General features: G+C 38.7%; 12 protein-coding genes across 12 annotated transcripts; 5 read left to right on the plus strand and 7 right to left on the minus strand. All coding sequences in view use genetic code 12, as the record gives it.

The window, feature by feature from the left end:
• Positions 1-74: 74 nt before the first annotated feature.
• On the minus strand, positions 75-1,013 carry URE2 (Ure2p; the record flags this gene model as incomplete). Its single annotated transcript, XM_067695032.1, has 1 exon — positions 75-1,013. The coding sequence occupies one exon, from the start codon at positions 1,011-1,013 to the stop codon at positions 75-77; it is 939 nt and encodes a 312-aa protein (XP_067550670.1).
• An 823-nt stretch (positions 1,014-1,836) lies between these two features.
• I9W82_000646 (putative amidotransferase) lies at positions 1,837-2,718 on the plus strand (the record flags this gene model as incomplete). Its single annotated transcript, XM_067695033.1, has 1 exon — positions 1,837-2,718. The coding sequence occupies one exon, from the start codon at positions 1,837-1,839 to the stop codon at positions 2,716-2,718; it is 882 nt and encodes a 293-aa protein (XP_067550671.1).
• A 124-nt stretch (positions 2,719-2,842) lies between these two features.
• On the minus strand, positions 2,843-6,001 carry I9W82_000647 (uncharacterized protein; the record flags this gene model as incomplete). The annotated part of the gene is made up of 1 exon (XM_067695034.1): positions 2,843-6,001. One exon carries the CDS (start codon positions 5,999-6,001, stop codon positions 2,843-2,845), a length of 3,159 nt encoding a protein of 1,052 aa, XP_067550672.1.
• A 362-nt stretch (positions 6,002-6,363) lies between these two features.
• Positions 6,364-6,762, minus strand: I9W82_000648 (uncharacterized protein; the record flags this gene model as incomplete). The annotated part of the gene is made up of 1 exon (XM_067695035.1): positions 6,364-6,762. The coding sequence occupies one exon, from the start codon at positions 6,760-6,762 to the stop codon at positions 6,364-6,366; it is 399 nt and encodes a 132-aa protein (XP_067550673.1).
• Positions 6,763-6,986: 224 nt separating this feature from the next.
• Positions 6,987-9,185, plus strand: I9W82_000649 (uncharacterized protein; the record flags this gene model as incomplete). Its single annotated transcript, XM_067695036.1, has 3 exons — positions 6,987-6,989; positions 7,043-7,911; positions 8,150-9,185. The coding sequence occupies 3 exons, from the start codon at positions 6,987-6,989 to the stop codon at positions 9,183-9,185; spliced, it is 1,908 nt and encodes a 635-aa protein (XP_067550674.1).
• Positions 9,186-9,187: 2 nt separating this feature from the next.
• Positions 9,188-9,937, minus strand: I9W82_000650 (uncharacterized protein; the record flags this gene model as incomplete). The annotated part of the gene is made up of 2 exons (XM_067695038.1): positions 9,188-9,836; positions 9,888-9,937. 2 exons carry the CDS (start codon positions 9,935-9,937, stop codon positions 9,188-9,190), a joined length of 699 nt encoding a protein of 232 aa, XP_067550675.1.
• A 99-nt stretch (positions 9,938-10,036) lies between these two features.
• I9W82_000651 (uncharacterized protein) lies at positions 10,037-11,266 on the plus strand (the record flags this gene model as incomplete). Its single annotated transcript, XM_067695039.1, has 1 exon — positions 10,037-11,266. The coding sequence occupies one exon, from the start codon at positions 10,037-10,039 to the stop codon at positions 11,264-11,266; it is 1,230 nt and encodes a 409-aa protein (XP_067550676.1).
• A 43-nt stretch (positions 11,267-11,309) lies between these two features.
• ATP4 (F1F0 ATP synthase subunit 4) lies at positions 11,310-12,084 on the minus strand (the record flags this gene model as incomplete). Its single annotated transcript, XM_067695040.1, has 2 exons — positions 11,310-11,943; positions 12,014-12,084. 2 exons carry the CDS (start codon positions 12,082-12,084, stop codon positions 11,310-11,312), a joined length of 705 nt encoding a protein of 234 aa, XP_067550677.1.
• A 243-nt stretch (positions 12,085-12,327) lies between these two features.
• Positions 12,328-12,666, minus strand: I9W82_000653 (uncharacterized protein; the record flags this gene model as incomplete). The annotated part of the gene is made up of 1 exon (XM_067695041.1): positions 12,328-12,666. The coding sequence occupies one exon, from the start codon at positions 12,664-12,666 to the stop codon at positions 12,328-12,330; it is 339 nt and encodes a 112-aa protein (XP_067550678.1).
• A 110-nt stretch (positions 12,667-12,776) lies between these two features.
• On the plus strand, positions 12,777-16,274 carry I9W82_000654 (uncharacterized protein; the record flags this gene model as incomplete). The annotated part of the gene is made up of 2 exons (XM_067695042.1): positions 12,777-12,811; positions 12,911-16,274. 2 exons carry the CDS (start codon positions 12,777-12,779, stop codon positions 16,272-16,274), a joined length of 3,399 nt encoding a protein of 1,132 aa, XP_067550679.1.
• Positions 16,275-16,357: 83 nt separating this feature from the next.
• Positions 16,358-17,263, minus strand: I9W82_000655 (uncharacterized protein; the record flags this gene model as incomplete). The annotated part of the gene is made up of 1 exon (XM_067695043.1): positions 16,358-17,263. One exon carries the CDS (start codon positions 17,261-17,263, stop codon positions 16,358-16,360), a length of 906 nt encoding a protein of 301 aa, XP_067550680.1.
• A 902-nt stretch (positions 17,264-18,165) lies between these two features.
• On the plus strand, positions 18,166-19,086 carry I9W82_000656 (uncharacterized protein; the record flags this gene model as incomplete). Its single annotated transcript, XM_067695044.1, has 1 exon — positions 18,166-19,086. The coding sequence occupies one exon, from the start codon at positions 18,166-18,168 to the stop codon at positions 19,084-19,086; it is 921 nt and encodes a 306-aa protein (XP_067550681.1).
• Positions 19,087-19,128: the final 42 nt, after the last annotated feature.

The raw sequence follows: 19,128 nt of genomic DNA on the forward strand, positions 1-19,128 counted from the left end.
TACTTTTAGTTTCCTGTGCTGCATTTCAAAAGGCATGGTCTGTTTTCTTTATATTACAACAAATCTATACACTCTTAATCTCCACGCAAAGCTCTAATCACAGCTGGTCTTCGCATCATGTACTTTGTCCACTTGTAAACCTCAGGGAATTCCACCTTGAGGTTTATACCTATTCTATCAACCACATTATTCCATGGCACAAATGACAAATCGGCAACCGTAGCTCTATCGCCAACTAACCACACAGGATAATCAAAATATCTCGATTGCGATAACGGAGTGGTGCCTGCACTATACGCAGCTGCATTTTCCACATCTAAATCCATTATTAGAGCCTCTCGTCTTTCTGCTAATGCCATTTCCACGACACCATAGACTCGCCTGACTTCATCAGTATATCTCTCTACTGCACTAGGAACAGGGCTAGAATGGAAGTACCTGAAATGTAAAGCTTGTCCAATCATAGGTGCATGTCCACTAGTTTGAAAAAAAAGCCATGAATTTATCTGACTCTGTTCAACAATGTTATCACTCCATAAACTGCATTCGTTATTCTCCTTCATATACTTTGAAACAAGATACAATATAATGGCACCAGATTCCCAAATGGATACATTTTCATTATAATGGTCTATCAATGCGGGGACTCTTGCATTGGGATTTATTGTGACAAATTCAGGAGCACGTTGTTCACCATTGTTAAAGTCTAGGAAAATAGTGTTAAATGGCAAGTTCAACTCGGACAAGATTATAGCTACTTTAAACCCATTAGGTGCAGACCTGTGCGAAAACAAAGTGTATCCTTCATGTGGTTGATTTTGAAAAAATTGAGTTATTCTTGATTGTTGTTGCTGTTGTTGTTGTGGATCTTGTTGCAGGGAAGATGAATTATTCTGCATTTCTTGCAACAATTTCTTATTTAATTCATTCTGTTGTTGATCATTGAGTGATACAGACTTGAGACCAGCAGATAAGTTGGATACCGTATGAGCGTGTTGATTGTTGTTATTCATTGTGGTGGTGGGTGTATGGCACGAGCCGGTTGTGGAGGGAGGGGGGGGCTGGTACAGGAAAAAAAAAATTTAAGTCACCGAAAAAGAATGAAAGTAGATAGACACTTGTGTATTGAATGTCACCTTTTGCAAACAGCTAGTATGTGATATTGAAAATACAGATGACTGAGTCCAATATTCAATTGTTTAAGAAAAGAGCTGTTCGTAGATGGTGTTGATTAATATTAAATCTAAAATGCAAAAGCTACAGAGAGAGGAAATTTCCGAAGTCAATTTTTTTTTTTTTTGTTTTCTACTCACTCACTCACTCACTCACTCTGACAGTCTACCTTTTTCCGATAACATGTGTTACTAGCGGGTACTTTCAATAATTGTGGCTCTCTCTCTCTCGGAGCCTTTCCTCTAGCAATAGCATAAGCAAAGCACTTTAGTCTAGACTCGTTATAACTTCAACTTCATTATTTTCAACTTGCTTTCTCTCCAATACACTTAGCGTATTTCAATGCCAAAATTTGTTACGCAGAAACCACGTCAGTGAATTACAAAAAAACTGTGGCAACATCTCTTTTTATACAACACAGTCTAAAGATATATGGTTGTTAGAGTAGGTCGGCCCCATCTTAAAGTATACATCTATACGTATAAGACCATTTTTTGACTAAAAGTTTAGCTTTTACACAGCTTATTTTTTAGTTCAATTTCCCTTGTATTGTTGTTTTAATATTTCTCTCAATATTAATTTTGTTGATTTTAAAAAGAGGTAACAACAACAAAACCACTTTAACTTCTTTTTACAGACCCACTAGACTATCATTTCATATCCATGTCCCATCAGGTACCACATATTGCCGTGCTAGTTCTAGATACACCAATTGAAGGACTCGCAGAAAAATATGGTGACTTTGGTGACAACACAATTGATTTGATAAAAGCCACTGGCACTTTATCTTTCAACTTTGTAAAATACCAATTGAATACAAAAAACTCAGAGGAACTAGACAAAGTGTATGAGGAATTACTTGCATCAGTCCATAACCATTTGATTGAAGGATTTGTCTTGACTGGATCACGTAGTGATGCTTTTAGTACTGTGCATTGGTTGGTTAGATTCAAATCGTTGTTGAAGAATTCCATTTTAAAGCTTGGCAAGCCTGTCGTTGGCATATGTTTTGGTCATCAAGTGATTGCGGCAGTTTTGGGTTGCAAGATTGATCGAAGCAATGAAGGTTGGGAGATTGGTATCACTACAATTTCAATAAATGATGAGATTTATAAATTGGAAAACTCTCCATTTACTGAGCTCACTCAAAGGGAAAATATAGAATCATCTGGTCAAGATTTCGGTGCTGCTGTTTTATTTGATCATTTGAACTTGGTTCAGTCTCATCGAGATGTGGTCTTTGGTGGTCTTCCTTCGGATTTCATCAACTTTGGATCAACCAGTAAATGTTCTATTCAAGGGATGGTGAGTATCGACAGGGGAGATGGAAACAAACGTAATTGCAAAATCATCACATTTCAAGGTCATCCAGAATTTACAACGGAAATAGCATTGGATTTGTTGAAATATAAATATGATGTTGGATTGTTGACTGAAAAGGAATATGAAAAGGCAAAGTATCATACATCGAGCTTAAACAATCAGGGTTACTTGATAGGAAAAGTCATCAACAAGTTCCTATTACCTGAAGCAAACAAGGAATAAGGGGGTACCTCCTCAACAACAACTACGCACTGGTGCAGAAGTTGTACAGACAAATATAGAGTTAGATATAAAACAATACAAAAAAAAGACAGACTCTGTATTCTTTCTCTATATATATATATCTTTATTGATCCTCTAAAAATTTACTCTCATTAGGAGATACAATTGTAAATCCATTGAGTTTACCCCTTGATGTAATTCTATTGAATCCAAAAGATGGACCATTGGAAGTGTTTTCACCACCACCATGCCTATTGGTCAATCGGTCATTGACACCTTTTAAATTTTGACACTTTTGTTCCAAAACCTTGATCTTATCATTGAGAAGTTTCGTGTCTTGGTGATTTTGTGAAGTGAGTTTTCCAATAACTTCTCTCAATTCATCTCTTTGATTCTCTAGGATTCTAATTTCCTCCTTCTGAGCAAAGTTTTGGTTAGACAAATCTTCATTCTCAGCTTCGAGGATCTGAATCTTTTCAACCAAGTTGCTGTCCATTGCATTGAGATCGAAATTGTCTTGTGACTCCAATTGTGATAATCTATTTTGAAGCTGATTCACAAGATCATTTTTTGCTAACAATTGATTGTAAATTTCTGTCTTTTCATATTCCAATTTCAAAGGACTTGGAGATTGACCTTGTTCCAGAAGCAATGCATGTTCTTCGCTAATGAATCGAAGCCTCTTCTCCTTGTTCAACTTTTCTTGTAATTCAGCAATAGCATTAGATTTCTCAATGACGGCTGATTCTAAATCTTCTGGCTCGGTACCAGGAGAGCGAGAATACACTGATTGACTCTTGAGTCGAGTTTCAAGAGACAATTCCCTCTTTATTGATGAGGCCAACTCCCTTGTAATCGATTCCAATTCATTGAGCAACTCAGTGTTGCAGTTCATAATGTGCATCTCCTCCTTAGTAAAAGGCAAAGGTTTCGATAAAGTTGATTTTTCTCCAATGGATGAGGCAATTGTATGAGAAGAAGGAGTTCTATGATGCAGATGGGTATTCACTTCCCTTTCTGGTTCAGCACCACCACTCCCTGATCTTACTGACCTTGACAAACGCTTCAAGAAATTCTTTCCTGAAAAGGAAGATCTCTTCTCTTTCTTACTACTCAGTTGACTTGAATGTGATGCTGAAGAAAAAGTGCGAGGGGGGACGGAATTAAACGACGACCCTCCTTGCGCACCTGAATTAAACGACGACCCTCCTTGCATTTGATTACTCATTGGTTGTTCAAAGTTATTGTCAAATGTTCTCATATCCCTATGAGTTGTAGCTGAATCATCTGGTTCCGGAGTATATCTTCCTCGGCTCTCTCCTTCAAAAACATCCTGAATAGGCTCCGAAATTTTAGAATAATTATCAAACTTTCCAATATATGGAGCTTCCATCGAATGCGAGACTTGAGATGTTGGAGCAGTTGGTGGTGTGCCATTACGATTATTGTGGTCAGCCCCGCGTAATTCACTCTCGCTATCGAAATTACGATTCCCAGCTGGTGAGTTACTTGCTTCGTAAAATGAACTAGGAGAATCAGTCCTCGTTCGAGCCAATTGAGGATTGGAAAGTTGTGGGTTTTCCACTGAAGGTGACCTAAAGTTGCTGAACGCGGTGTTTGCCCTTATACTGTGGAGGGAGTGAGGTTCCAGTGGCTTTCTGGTCTCCAGCATTGTTGATCGAGAGTCTGAAAGTTGTAAATCGTTAAGATTAGGTGAATCAATTTCATTCTCGTGGATTTGTGGATGTGGCAATTCGTTGAGATCAGGTTGATCGTCGTCATTCTCGTGGGATGAAGGAGGTGGTGGCAATTCTTTATCTTCTGAACTTCCAGTCACTTCAGAACCAATTGGCTTTGAATCCTCTTGTGTAGATCCAAGTTGTGGCTCTTTAGTTTGCTGTGTGTTGTTATGCTCGCCATCATTAAATAAATCCAACTTGCGCACCTTCATTGAGTTATTCTTCTTCAATGTAGATTTTCGTGATAATTCGATCCCTTTACTCTCCTCTCCGTTAAATTTGTAGATAACATCATCATCATCATCATCATCATCAACTTGATTGTCTTCTTCCTCCTCTTCGCGAACCTCGCCTAGTAATTCAGATGAATTTTGATGAGTGAGAACTTGACCGTTCATATCATATCCTTGTTGTGGTTTCGAGTACTGCGTATAACTATTTTGAGACTGTTGGTCATAAGGGCCATGATACAGAGATGGTTGTTGCATCTGTGAGGGTGGGGGGCGGCGTTGTGGTTGTTGTTGTTGCGGCTGTTGCTGCTCTTGTTGTTGTTGTTGTTGTTGTTGTTGTTGTTGTTGTGTGTACTGTCCGTTTGGAAACTGCCTCTGGTAAGGTCCATTTGGACCCGGATTCGACTCCATCCGATCTCCTGTATTAGGTCCTACATACCCAGCTGCAGGCTGAAACTGCCTGTTGTTTCCCATGTTTTGTTCTGGATAAAATTGAGGTTGCGATTGTGCAGGCATTTGGTTTCTAAATTGCGGAGGACCCTGTGTTTGCTGCTGTTGTGGATTTGATGGAACTAAGTTTCTGCTTCGCAAAGGTGGACCCTGGTAACCCTGAGGAGGTCCACCCATGAACGGCCTCGGTCCTCCTAATGAATTCGCTCTTGGATAATTCTGGCCATACGCAGGCATTCCTCCTCCACCCATTAGTGACATCGAACGACCACTCTGATCAAATTGTTGTTGGCCCTGAGGTACATACTGATGTTGTCTTGGTGGAAATTGTTGTTGTTGTGGTCTCATTGGGTTTCCCCTTTGTGAAGCCATCGACATAGATCGTGGATCTGACATCATTGGTTGTTGACCTGGTGGAAAGCGTTGGTCGGGCATGGCGGAATAGCTTGTAGCCAAAGAGTTTGCTCTCATACCATCGTACATTGGATTAACTGCCGCGGCCATCGAGTTGGCCCGAGGACCCTCTTGCATCGGATTTCCACCAGCTGCCAATGAATTTGCTCTGGCACTATTAAGTAGAGCCATCTTTTTTTGTTGATTCATGTGCTTCCTGTACTGAACATTATTGATTTTGGAGCCGCTATTTATTGGGATTTGTCTTCCAAAAGTTCCTAAAGTAGGGATAATAGGTGCTGTATCCAAATTGCTGTTTGAATTGTATATTCCCTCGTTCCTAATATGCTTTATGTCATCAAACGATAGGTTTGCACTCCCTGTGAAATCACCAATGTCGGCGCCTGCTTCATCATTAAAATCCTCAACCGGGTTCTTCTCGATCCTATTCTTGCTCCGTAAAAAAGACATGGTGCAACGAGTGGAATGAGCCCTGTTTGTTTTGTTTTGTTTTGTTTTTTTTTTATGAATGTGGCTATACTTTTCGGTAAGTTTTGAAGTAAAATTCGGAATTTAACAAACCAAGACACACACAGAGAGAGAGAGAGAGAGAGAGAGAAACAAAAAAATTTTGGTGAGGATAGCGAAGCTTATATGCAGTACAATCACATTGTTTGAAATTAACACCGATTTATTAAAAACTTCGGAATTACGTTTCAAGGGTCAAGGGGTTTATAGCTCTATGTATAGAGTGATGATCTACATGGGGCTGAGTTTTCAGGTACAGTGTTTTCCTTAAATAAATAAAAATGACATACATACAGCTAACGATTTTATTGGCTGCTCTCTTCGATTCTAGCGATAATAGGATATCTCATTTTAAAGAAGACGATCCAGTCGTCGACAATCTTTAACTGTTTCTCTGTCAAGTCTGACAAGTCCCATGAATCTGGAATTCGTCCATCTTCCTCTTTCAATTGCAATTTGTTCAAACCTAAAAGCCTACCGACATCTTTCCCCACTAACTTATTGTATGCCTTACCTGGTCCATAACTCTTGCCGTTCTCTGTAACGTCATAGACGTAACCCCTGATTGCTACATAAAGTTTGGGGTCTTCAGTGCCATTAAACTTCAGAAGTTCCTCTCTCGACATTGAGGGTAGTGAATTGAGATCTAAACTCTCATTCTTGAGAAAAATCTCAGTGGGCTCTTTGTTTTTATCTCCAAACATAGTTGATCTTTTTGTTAAAGTTATTAATCGTGGTGGTTATCTAATGGTAGTCGTAAATGACAACTTTGTTCAGTTTATCACGTTGTTTGATAATAGGTGAGATATTAACTCAGCATTTACGAACAAAAAGAGAAGAAAAAAATATGAAGGAGGATGAAAAAAAATAAATATACACAACCACGTTAAAGTTACTACTGCTCCTTATATATACCAAGTGCTATGATATGGTAAGTACATCATAACGAAGTTGAACTTTTTTCGCATACTAACAAAGATTTAGACTGATGACTCCCTGAAATACCCACCCGATATACAAAAATTATTTCAACCCAAGCCCCCTCTTGTATACATACCACCCACAGATTATCCTCCTGAGAAACGATCTACATTATCGATTGCACCAGTATCAAACTACAAGAACTCCATAAGGGAATACCTAGACAATGAACTACCTAAAAGAGAATCTGGTATCGAAAAGCCCGAAATGTCGGAGCACAAAAAGAAACTATTGAAGGCACAGACGAAGAAAAAACAGCAGAATGATTCTTTTAATCGCCAGTTGCGTGATTGGAATGATCCAGAGTTGCTTGCCAAACATGAAAGTGAAGTCATGAAGGATCCATACAAGACTGTATTTATTGCGCGGTTGGATTACAATTTGACAGAAATGGATTTGTCTCAATATTTTCGAAAATTTGGGGTTATTGATTCCATTCAAATAATTCGGGATCGTCAAGGGAAAAGCAGGGGCTACGGATTTATTGTTTATGAGAGAGATGCTGACGCACAAGCATGTGTTTCAGAACTATCGCGAACTGGTGTAAAACTAAACGAAAGAACAATCTTAGTCGATATTGAAAGAAGTAGGGTTTGGCGAAATTGGAAACCTAGACGACTAGGAGGAGGATTGGGTGGTCGGGGCTACCTCAAGGATGGAAGAGTGGCATCAGCTGCAGCAAGTGGAAGACGAATGCATATTGCCAATAATTCAGCGCCGCATTATCCACCAAGTAATGGCCACAAACAAAACACTTCTCATTATAGAGCTCCTGTTCCTGTTCACACCTCCCAAGTAGAGGTACAACCGACATCCAAATATCAGCCCATTAATCAACCGAAAGCATACAGTTACACTCCAAGTCAACCCTCGTCTGGTAGATCTATTCGAAGCATTAGGGGAGGAGATTAATTTGGCATTTTATTGGTGCTCTTTTAATCTGCTCAGATTTATGTAGATGAATTGGCTCTTACTACAATTGTCTAATAATGCATTTTATGAAAACTGCCCTTTTGTCATACTATATGGTATCGCGCGTTAACAATTTTTTGTTTCTAATTTCTCTCTGTTGTAAACGGCGTTTTCCTAGCAATTGTACAACATGGCAAGTGAAAGTCCAGCAAAGAGGAAAATTGAGACTGAAGAGTCGTCAAGTCTAAAACGAACCAAACTGATTGGCCACGAGGACATCAAAACAACAATCGTCAATGAAGTGAAACAGATTTTTGATGATCGCATTGCACGATTAGAGTCAAGGGTCAAGTATTTAGAAGATGAATTAGATTTGAAAGAAGATGGTAGTACTATCAACTCGGAACAAGCTGATGGTAAGATAGAGAATACTACTGGAGATGGCCTGGCTCCGAAAGAAAAGAATTCGCCACCTCCGCTACCTCCAAGAGCTTCATTCGGGAAAACTCCATTCCAATTCAACCCTGGAAGCAGCAAAGTCGAAGAGAAAGTTGAAGCAAAACCTATTAAAACAAGCTCGAAGCCTGTTTTTGGTGCCACTACATCTTTTGGAAATATGAGCAAAAAACTAGAACCTCCTGCTCAAAGTCCACAGAAAGAAACTACACCTACAGCATCTTTTGGTACATTTGGTTCCAAGTCACGCTTTGGGAACGCATTTCAAGAATCATTGAAGCAGAAATCGTTCTTGGATTCAGACTCCACAGACAACAATGGTGCTCGAACTGACAGTAATGAATCACAAACAACCACAACAACGCAGCAGTTTAAACAAGTTGACTTGAACCCCGTGGAGCAAAAGACAGGTGAAGAAGGTGAAAACTCGTTGTTCAACAGCACGGCAAAATTGTTTGAATTACAATTGACAAACATCGACGAGGGATGGAAGGAAAGAGGCTTGGGACCATTACACTTGAACCAATCTGTTAATGATCTAAAGCAAGTGAGAATCGTGATGAGATCACAAGGATTGTTGAAGGTAATTTTGAACTATAAAATTCAAAAATCAACAGAGGTCTTGGAAGGATTGGATGCGAGCTTGGCACCAGGGAAGTATCTTCGATTCAACTCAGTCTCAGAAGGAAACCCGGTACAGTATTTGTTAAAATTCTCAAATCAACAGATTAGAGACGATTTGGTCAAGAAAATCAACGAATTAAAGTCAAAAATGTAGTTCTATTTAATAAATGCAATACTTACTACCGTTGATCCTTGTACACCGCCGAATTGGAAGCTTGGATATTGAATTTGATCCCACTTTCGTAACTCAGTCCGTGACGTAATGACTTTGACAAGCTCGGTCTCTGTGAAGTTGCAAGAAGTCACCAAAAGTATGGAACCGTTGTCCATCATTTTTGAGACTTGACTAGCATATATGTCCATCCCTCTCACTCCATTTACTAGGTCCTGATTCAAAGCAATTGCATCGAGTGTCCCTTTATCCAATAGCACGTCAAATTTATTTTCTAGAAAAGGTGTATCACTGAGTAAATCAACTTGATCAAACTTAAAGGGAATATCTGGATACTTTTTAGATGCAATGTCTTTGGCGAATGCAACTGACTCTGCTGAATAGTCTATCCCATGAAACTTGAAATTTTCGCTTACCTCTTTCAACTCTTGCAGCAATTCGAAAAGAAGATGGCCATTCCCCGTTCCCAAGTCAAGAAACAGTGCATCTTTAGCTAATTCTCCTTCTTCTAACTTGTCGAGTATGAATTGGATCATCTTAGATTCAGCATCGGAATCATCGAACCAACATTCACCTGTGTCATCGCTGTTACTATGAAAATTTTGCAACTCTCTTTTGTAGAATTCGTTCCAACTTTGAAGGTTAGTAACTATACGTAAGTGAATAAAGCTCCTTCCAACATACTATTCTTGAGTCCCCAACTTTGAGGAGTTTAATTTGATTTCTTCGGTCATTGTATGACATACGGAAAAACTCATCAATATATATTCTTTTACGCGTCCGATTTTGAAATTTGTAAAGTCTCAACAAACCAGTTTATCCAAAATAAAAGTATGGAAGAGAAGGTAGATAACGCAGAAGTCTCACAAGAGGAACCAAAGACATCATTAATTGGTGAAGATGCCGAGAACAACTACCGTATATGGAAGAAAAATGCTCCTTACCTTTACGATTACTTGTCCACCAATTCACTACTATGGCCATCTTTGACGGTGCAATTCTTTCCTGATATAACCCATGCTGATAATGAAGTTGCTGGGGATTATATTCTACAAAGGCTACTCCATGGTACTTTCACATTAGGGCAGTCAGTTGTTGATTCAATTTCAATTTTGCAAATTCCAACGTACATGAGTCTCAACAAACATATTCAAATTGACAAACTAGACTACAATACAGAGAAGGAAGAATTTGAAGTGAATGCACCATCACTTCCCAAGCCAAAGGTGTTGCAAAAAATCAACCAGTATGGAGATGTTAACAAATTAAGCTATATGCCTCAAAACCCCAATATCATTGCCAGTGCCAATAATTTCGGTGAAATTTTAATATTTGAGCGAACCAAGCACAAGAGTTTCCAAAAGCTGCTTATAGACGACACTGAAGCAAATAAACCTCAGCTAAAATTGAGTGCAAAAGCAGAGCTTTTTGCTATGGATTGGAATAGGAATCGTGAGGGCTACTTGATTTCGGGTGATACTGCTGGAAATATCACCTTATACGATTTGAAAGAATATTCAAAAGCCAAAGGTTTGGATGAAACAAAGTCTTGGAAGGGAAATAGTGATATCAATGACATTGAGTGGTTCCCAACCCATGATTCGTTGTTTGGCTACGTTGAAGAGGCAGGAAATTTAACTATTCAGGATCTAAGGGGAGACGTGATAAGCAAGTCACTTCCTTCTGCGATCAATTCAATTGCAATAAATCCAAACATCTCCACAGCTTTGGCAACGGGTGACTCATTTGGCTCAATAAAGATTTGGGATATGCGTAATCTTAATGATCCGATCAAAAGCTTCAACCCCCACTCAAAATCGATAACGCAGCTAAAGTGGAACCCAAAGTATGCCAATGTTCTCGGATCCTCCTCCACGGACTGTCTGGTGAAACTTCACGACGTGTCGAAAGAGGAACCAACCATTTTTCAACACCTTGGTCATATGCTAGGGGTTAATGATTTTGATTGGTCTCACGCTGACGACTGGATGATCGCCAGTGTGGCTGATGATAACTCTCTACATGTTTGGAAACCTTCTCAACAGGTTCAATCGACTGTCTAATTCATCTGTGTTTTTACTCTTTTGTTCGTATATAAAATTTAACCTATTTAGATTTATTGAACAATTTCTCAACATCAGCGATAGCCTCTGCCAAAACCTTTTCTTGGAACTTTGGATTTTCGATTTCCTTGTTAACCTTTTCAATAACTGAGGTTGCTAATTGTTCTTGTTCGAGTTGCCTTTGTTGTTGTTCAAATCTAACCCATGAATCCAAAACGTTTCTAGCTTCTGATGCTACTTCCAATTTTTGTTTCAAGACAAAGGAATCAGCTTCAAATTGAGCAGTTTCCTTAGATAAGCTGAACAAGTCCTTAGTTTGAGAAACAACATCCTTCAATTCACCAACGGATTCAATTCTGTTTTCGACGGCTTTGATATGTTTGTTTCTGGCTCCGTTCAACAAATCGTTGACTTTTTTGATTTCTCCATCAGCCCATTCAGTGTACAATGGAGAGATGAATTTGACAACCAAGGCAGTGAAGACGGTGAATGTCAATACTAAAACGGATTCATCGTGGATGATGATCAAACCATTGGACAAACCGTAGATGGCTGCAGCTGCAGAGGTGGCTAAAATACCGGTTTTAGACAACAAATTGGTACCTGGCAATGCATCAACAATGGATTGTGCCTTTTGCTTTGGATCAACTGGAGTTGAAAGGTATCTCAAACCAATTCTAAAAAAAAAAAATCATAGTTAGTATCACTGTTTAGGGAGATTGCAACTATCGTAGAAAAAGCACATACGGAGCTTGGCGAAATGCCATTCCCATTGAAGGACGAGCAGTTCTCAATGCAATTCTGTTGATCATCGACATTTGAATATGTATATGTTGTAACCTGAAAACTTTTTGCTTCGTTAGAAGGTCTTTTTTTCAACAAAATTTCCATTTTCTCTCACTTTGAAAGTGCGTGTAGAAATCCGAAACGAAAAAAGTATTTGATTGGAAGATGGTAGACTTCCTTATTTGGAAATGTCGTGCGAAGAATAAAGAAATGGTAATTTTTTTTTACAGCAAATGCTTCTAACTTTGATATATTAGAATCAAATATATACATCTCTATGAGGTATTGTCTCGTATTATTCTATTGAGAGCCTCGTTTGTCCTCAATTGTGCTTTGTGGTAATAATCGGCCAAATCTTCTTTCATGGCACTGATTGGCAATCCCTTGTTCAGATGTCGTAGCTGTGAGACAAGACGCCCCGGTTCTGTAGGATTGTTCTTTTCCTGTTGGTCCAGTAATCCATAGCCAGCCTCGACTGGTCTTCCCAGTGTCATCTCTGTTGGGAAATGGTGAATGTTAGCATCACCTACTTTCTCCTGGGAACCGCCGTTTATCTGGTTGCCTCTTTTTCGTCGCAAAGCAGCTAATATTGACTTTCTATCAATTTCTGACATAGACAGTGTTGCAGCTTTTAAGAGGTGAAGAAGTTCATCAGCTTTTCTCTGAAACCTCAAAACTATTTGTTTGTTTCTCAAAACATCCTTATTTTACAACCAAACCAAAAATGTCATTTTTGAACAATTTGAATGCATTCCTTGAGTCGGATGATAGCTTTGAAGGTAAAGAAGAACTTACTAGATAAAGTGTTCAGAACAAATACTAATCGTCCCTTGATGTGGTGAATGAACCTGCGGCTAGGTATCAATTAGTTCCGTCATCACCGCCACAAGAAGAGAAGCATGCACCTTTGATCCCTAGAGATTTAAGCCTGTTCAAGTATAAAGATAATGTCAATGTCAATACCTACCCAGCTCCTTCACTGTCTGTCGACCAAAGTTTCAGTTCAATAAAGAGCAGAAATGACCACTCCCATATTCATGAATCGCATCAAAGCTCTACGTTCTCGTCCGCGATTGACAAGTTGCTGATTGATGTGTTGCCTCAACAGCAGAGAAGTGTGTTCCAATTTCGCGAGTTTAACGAAATGCAATCGAAATGCTTCCAGATTGTGTATCGGTCCAATAAAAATTGTGTTCTTAGTTCTCCCACTGGTTCAGGGAAAACTGTAGTTTTTGAATTGGCAATTTTACGTGCAAATGAAACCCAATATGACTGTAAGGTGCTTTATCTAGCTCCAACAAAAGCCTTGTGTAGTGAACGAAAAGATGATTGGTCTAAAAAGTTTGCTCCCCTTGGCATAACTGTCGGTATGTTAACTGGTGACACGTCTTACAAAGAAGCTGAAAGAGTTCGCAACTCCAAGATCATAATTTCTACCCCGGAAAAGTGGGACATGATTACTAGAAAATGGAACGATTACAAGAAATTGTTTAGCTTGATCAAATTGCTTCTTGTGGATGAAGTTCATGTACTCAAGGAGCCCCGTGGCGCAACTTTGGAAGTAGTCATGACTCGAATGAAGAGGATCTGTGTAGGGTTAAGAGTCTTGGCCATATCTGCAACTGTTGCCAATGCACATGACATTTCAACCTGGCTTGATGCTGAGACTCTAGTTTTTGGTGAAGAATATCGTGCTGTCAAGTTGCAAAAAATCGTCTATGGATACAAACCAAGCAACGAAAATGACTTCTCCTTTGACAATCAGTTGAATGCAAAGTTGGTAGAGGTTATTGCGAAACATTCGTCAGGAAAGCCTGTATTGATATTTTGTGCAACAAGAAATAGTTGTCAATTCACGGCAAAGTTCTTGTCAGATAATGTTCGTGAGAAAGGAACCACTCTAAAGCTAAAGGATAGAGAATTGTCAAATTTAATCAAGAGTGGTGTAGGATATCACCATGCGGGACTAACCTATGCTGACCGAAAACAAATTGAGGCTGCCTTTTTGAGTGGTGATTTGAGGTATCTATGCTGCACTTCAACTCTTGCAGTAGGTATAAACTTACCTGCATATTTGGTTGTTGTAAAAGGTACCAAGTGTTGGTGTGAAAGTGCATTTCAGGAATATTCTGAAACCGATATCTTGCAGATGATAGGAAGGGCTGGTAGACCGCAATTTGAAAATGAAGGTGTATCAATTATCATGACGAGTAGCAAACTTAAAGCTAAATATGAAAGGTTGATAATGGGAACTGAGAAGGTGGAAAGTTCGTTGCATTTAAATTTCCCTGAAAACCTTTTGGCAGAGGTCGCTGTTGGTGATATTAGTTCACTTGAAGATGCACTTAGTTGGTTGAAAACAACATATTTTTATGTTCGTTTTCTTATCAATCCCCTGTATTATGATATTCCCAAACCAACAACCACAGAGGAGAACTTACTCCGGTTTTGTAAAAACAAAACAGACGAATTGCTGAAAGAAAATCTCATTTGTGATTTCAAGTGTACGAAATTTGGCTTTTCCATGACTATGCATTATATCAAATTTGAAACTATGAAAGTGATTTTGAATGCTAACAAGGGACTCACTATATCCGAATTGTTTGATGTATTTGCCAAAGCAGCCGAGTTTAGTGATGTCAAAATCAAGCATCAAGAAAAAAAGCTATACAAGGAGATAAACAAGTCCCCCTTCATGCGTTACCCATCGGAATCCAAGGTGAGCTCCATTATTCAGTATGAGCTCGGTGGCCTAGAATTTCCAAATTACAACGGTGCACAGAAGTTACAATCCAGTTTCTTGGGTGATAAGTTTTTTGTTTTTAAACATGTATCGCGAATACTCAAAGCCATGATGGACGTTTTTGTTGAGAAGAAGGATGCAAAATCGTTAATCAACCTGGGATATGTAATGCGTTCTATTGCAGCCAAAGGATGGGAAGGATCGCCTAATGAGCTCAAGCAACTAGATACTATTGGTATCCAAAGTATTAAGAAGTTTGTCAACCATAATGTACTTACTTTGATGGATGCAAAAATGTTGTCACAAACACAAATTGAGCAGTTTTTAGGTCTCAAGGTTGGAGCAGGCGCAAAGCTCAAGAAATCTTTGTCGTTAGTTCCTAAGATAGATATTGATGCACATTTGAATGGATCAGAGGTTCAGATAAACGTACGAATAGAGCCCGTGACAAAGTTATTCAAAAACGAGACTCTTTTTCTACAGGTAATAAGCTCGAGAGATGGCAAACTTGTTGATTTTAGGAGAACATCATTGAAGAATTATATTGAGGGTGCGTTTGCTATTCCGTATGGTGGTCAATTGCTTGAGATCGAAGCAAGTATTATGTGTGGAGTAATTGCGAATGCTAGTGTTGGAAAACGTTATGAACCTGCTGTGGACGATGATCTTGACTTTGAGTTTTCGTCAACTTCCTCTTCTTTGAGTGATATATTTGCCATTGGGGATGCAAATACTGAGGCTAATGATAAAAATGATCAAATATCAAATGGTGCTGGTGAAGAGGACAATTCCGCTACTTCTCACAGTCTTCCTAGCTCGTGTGCTAAACCAACCGCTGTAGAGTCGCTTGCTACGAAGCAGTCCCATCTGATGAAGAAGAAAGTGAAAAGAAAGAGATCCATATTTGATGTTCACTCTGATGATTCTGATGACGCATTGGACTCTGTAGTGTATAACAAGAAGCTCAAACTTAACTTGAAGGGTGTACCAGAGAACACATTGATGAAGCCGCGGGAGAGAACTCAGCACAGAAATGAATTCCTGAATGAACTGAATGCAAAAGCGAACTTTATTGGCCAAGACATGCACCTGAGGAGTGAAGAGTCTGTCAAGGTCCCGACAGAGGATTATCATGGAAGCCACGCTAAATTGGAAAGTCAGGCGGACTCCATTATCCAAGACATACATTCAGAGAGTGAAAAATCTGTTAAACTTCTGGCAGAGCATGTTTTTGAAAGTACCACCAAATTGGAGGCTCAAGAAGTAAAGACCGCCATATATGATGGGGGTGCTCCTAATTCAGATCAATTAGAGGTAACTAATGACATGAAAGTGCCAAAGAGCCTTGACAAAGTGTGTTCTACTACTAAGAGTCCCGATTTACAGCATTGCAGCCGCAGCTCACAAAGCGGTGAACTAGATGGTAACCTTTTGGAAGAATTTCAGGAATTTTTTGGAAGTGATGTCCTTGTTGAATAAGATATCACGTATATACATCTGACAGTCAGAGTTCAGCAAAGTTCGTCAAAAGCAATCAATGCAATCTGTATTGTGGAATTCTATTAGTTACCTAAGTATTTCAATGCTATTTCTTCTATGAACTCGTCACTAATCGACATGTGCTCTGCCTCTATATCATGAAATTCAATTTTGCCCAGTTCATGTAGTTGACGGATTCCTATGTAATCACGAGTGTATAGATCAGTTTTGTCAAATGGTATGGTTTGCTTCCACTTGGTATCAATATCACAAAACATTGCACTCTCTTTTGGAACAACGGTGGTATCCTCTGTAAAAGTAATCAATACCAACTTGTTTAGCTTAGTCAAATTTTCAACATAAGTCGCATTCTTATCCTTCCGCTCGTTATTTATGTCGGCCAAGTAGAGTGAATGCTTCAAGTACTTTTCGTACTCGAAAGGATCCCTAAAATATTGAGCTGGTAGAATCCTTCTCTGTACATTGTCGTTCCACACTTGCTTCTTCAATAGTTCATTTCTTCTTTTGCAAATCCAATCTCTCGGGTCCTGACATAATGGCATTTCCATCACACCCATATGTGGACTTCCAAACGTAATCAAATTATGAAACGATACATCAGGACACCTTTGAATTAAACCTCTTAGTAAAACCCCACCTTGAGAAAACCCAATTGCATCGATACCATCAGAATTTGCCAACTCTTGGATACCCTTTAGCTGATCACATACCAAATCTACCTGTTGATTTGCATTTCCAAATAGAGACTTTTGTTGATCTCCTGAAGGATCTTCATCTATGTATATCGAATGGAAGAAGATTCCTGGATACAACCGACTGATCAACTCATTGACGTTGTGAATTCCTGATCCATTGTAGTTGTCTCCAAGACCGTGCCAAAGGACTACTGGTCTATATGTCTCAGGCCCTGGAACACTGTTTAGATTCGAGAAAATAACCTGAAAGTTAAGAAATGTAGATATATGCATTGATATGAGTAGAAGTGTGTGAATTATATAAAATGCGAAATTCACAAAGCAAAATCTTTTGATCCGCAAAAGGGACCAGATAAACCTAAAAAAATAAAATTGAAAGCCTCTAGTATAGGTTTGCTTAAATGATAACAACTTTTCTCCTAGTCCAAAAAACTGATGGCAAGCTATAAAGAGAGAATGCACAAAAAAATAGTGCTTCTAGTGAGGTTCGAACTCACGATCTTCTGATGGCTCACGTCGTTGCCGATATGAGACAAATGTTCTAACCAACTAAACTACAGAAGCTGAAAACCACTATGCTAAATAGTGAATTTAAAATTTGTTACAGTTATGGGCCTTCCAGTTCGCAAGAAAAGGAAAGGGTTACAATATTATGATACACGCCCTTTCATTTGAGTTCATTCTAACATTAGGTTCAAAATATTATATTGTTTCAAGTTTTACGTTACGTTGCCCAAATAGGAATTGACAATGCAAGTTACAATACTTGAAACCTGAATAAGGTTTAATCAATCATTCCTTGGCACGTACTTATTGGCCCACGTGGTATTGAACTAATGTTTCAGAGTGTCTTCTAGCTCTTGTGTTTGGATGATCAGGATTTGTGATACTGATTTCATTTACTATAAATATAGGTGATAATCCACTTGGATTAAGAACATGGTATTTAGATAGTTAGTTCTAGTTAGCCTGATTAACCTTACCTTTGGTAATACACACTTCAACACATCCTTTTCCTACTACATTTCATAACTTACACTAATAACTAGTGCCCACTCTTAATATTTGGTAGCGTTTGACTGGTTTTACGATTTGGCGCATCATTGCTGCAAAATTTTACAACATTTGCAATAAGTTATTGGTCAGTTCAATTATTAAGTTCTATTTAGATTACCATGCCACCAAAACAATCATATCGCAAGAGACAAAAAGTCACCAAAAGACCACCAGGTCCAGTTGAACCCATGAAGAAACTGCAATGGATAGAAAATCAAGACTCCAATGATTATCGTGTTAAACATGCTTACATTTTCAGTGGATTAGATGACCAACTCCACATTGAATTCGTTATCACTCAAATCAACTTTAGACTTTTTGCCCGCTCTCAAACAAAAGAGAAGCTTATGTTGTGGGATTTAGAAGATATTGTATCGACTCACTTGGTTGGCGGAGCGTTGATGTGGTTTCAAGATTATATCAAAGAACAAGGCAATACTACTATAGAAACAAGAATGATTAATGCTTTTGATAATTCCAATTCTACTGCTTCCACTGCTGATGCTTCTGAAACTTTCAAGTATGAAGCCTTTTTGAAAGCTTTTAGAGATAAGTTTAAGAAGCCAGAACATCTCCCAATGTTGCAAACTAAACTTTCAACCATTAAACAAATGGATCAATCCTACAGATTCTTTAAGAAAAGATTCGATGAAACACTTAATCTTTTCACGGTTGAAGAAAGAAAAGCTTCGGAATCTTTTATTGTTGGAGTATTTAAAACTGCTGTTAACAAAGATTATAGAGTTGCTGCTTCTTTGATTAAAACTTTAGATGATATCAATGATCTTAAGGAAATTCCAGATGAACGTATCAAAAGATACAAATACAATATGGTTATGGAACAGAGAAAGAGATTTGAAGGTGTTCAGGACACAAAGAAATTTTGCAAGAATCATCCTAATTCTGTGTCTCATACTACAGCTGAGTGTAAAATGGGTGCACAAGTGGGATCAAAAGATAAATCTCGTCCTGGTTTTGGAAAAGGTAAACCTTTTGTTAAAAAACCTACTGCTACTGATTCTAGTCAGTCAAAAAACTAGACCTGTCCTCTATCAATGACGGTAAACTTGATAGTGTGCTAT

Source organism: Candida metapsilosis, assembly GCF_017655625.1.
Source record: "Candida metapsilosis strain BP57 chromosome Unknown scaffold1, whole genome shotgun sequence".
Lineage (NCBI taxonomy): Eukaryota > Fungi > Ascomycota > Pichiomycetes > Serinales > Debaryomycetaceae > Lodderomyces > Lodderomyces metapsilosis.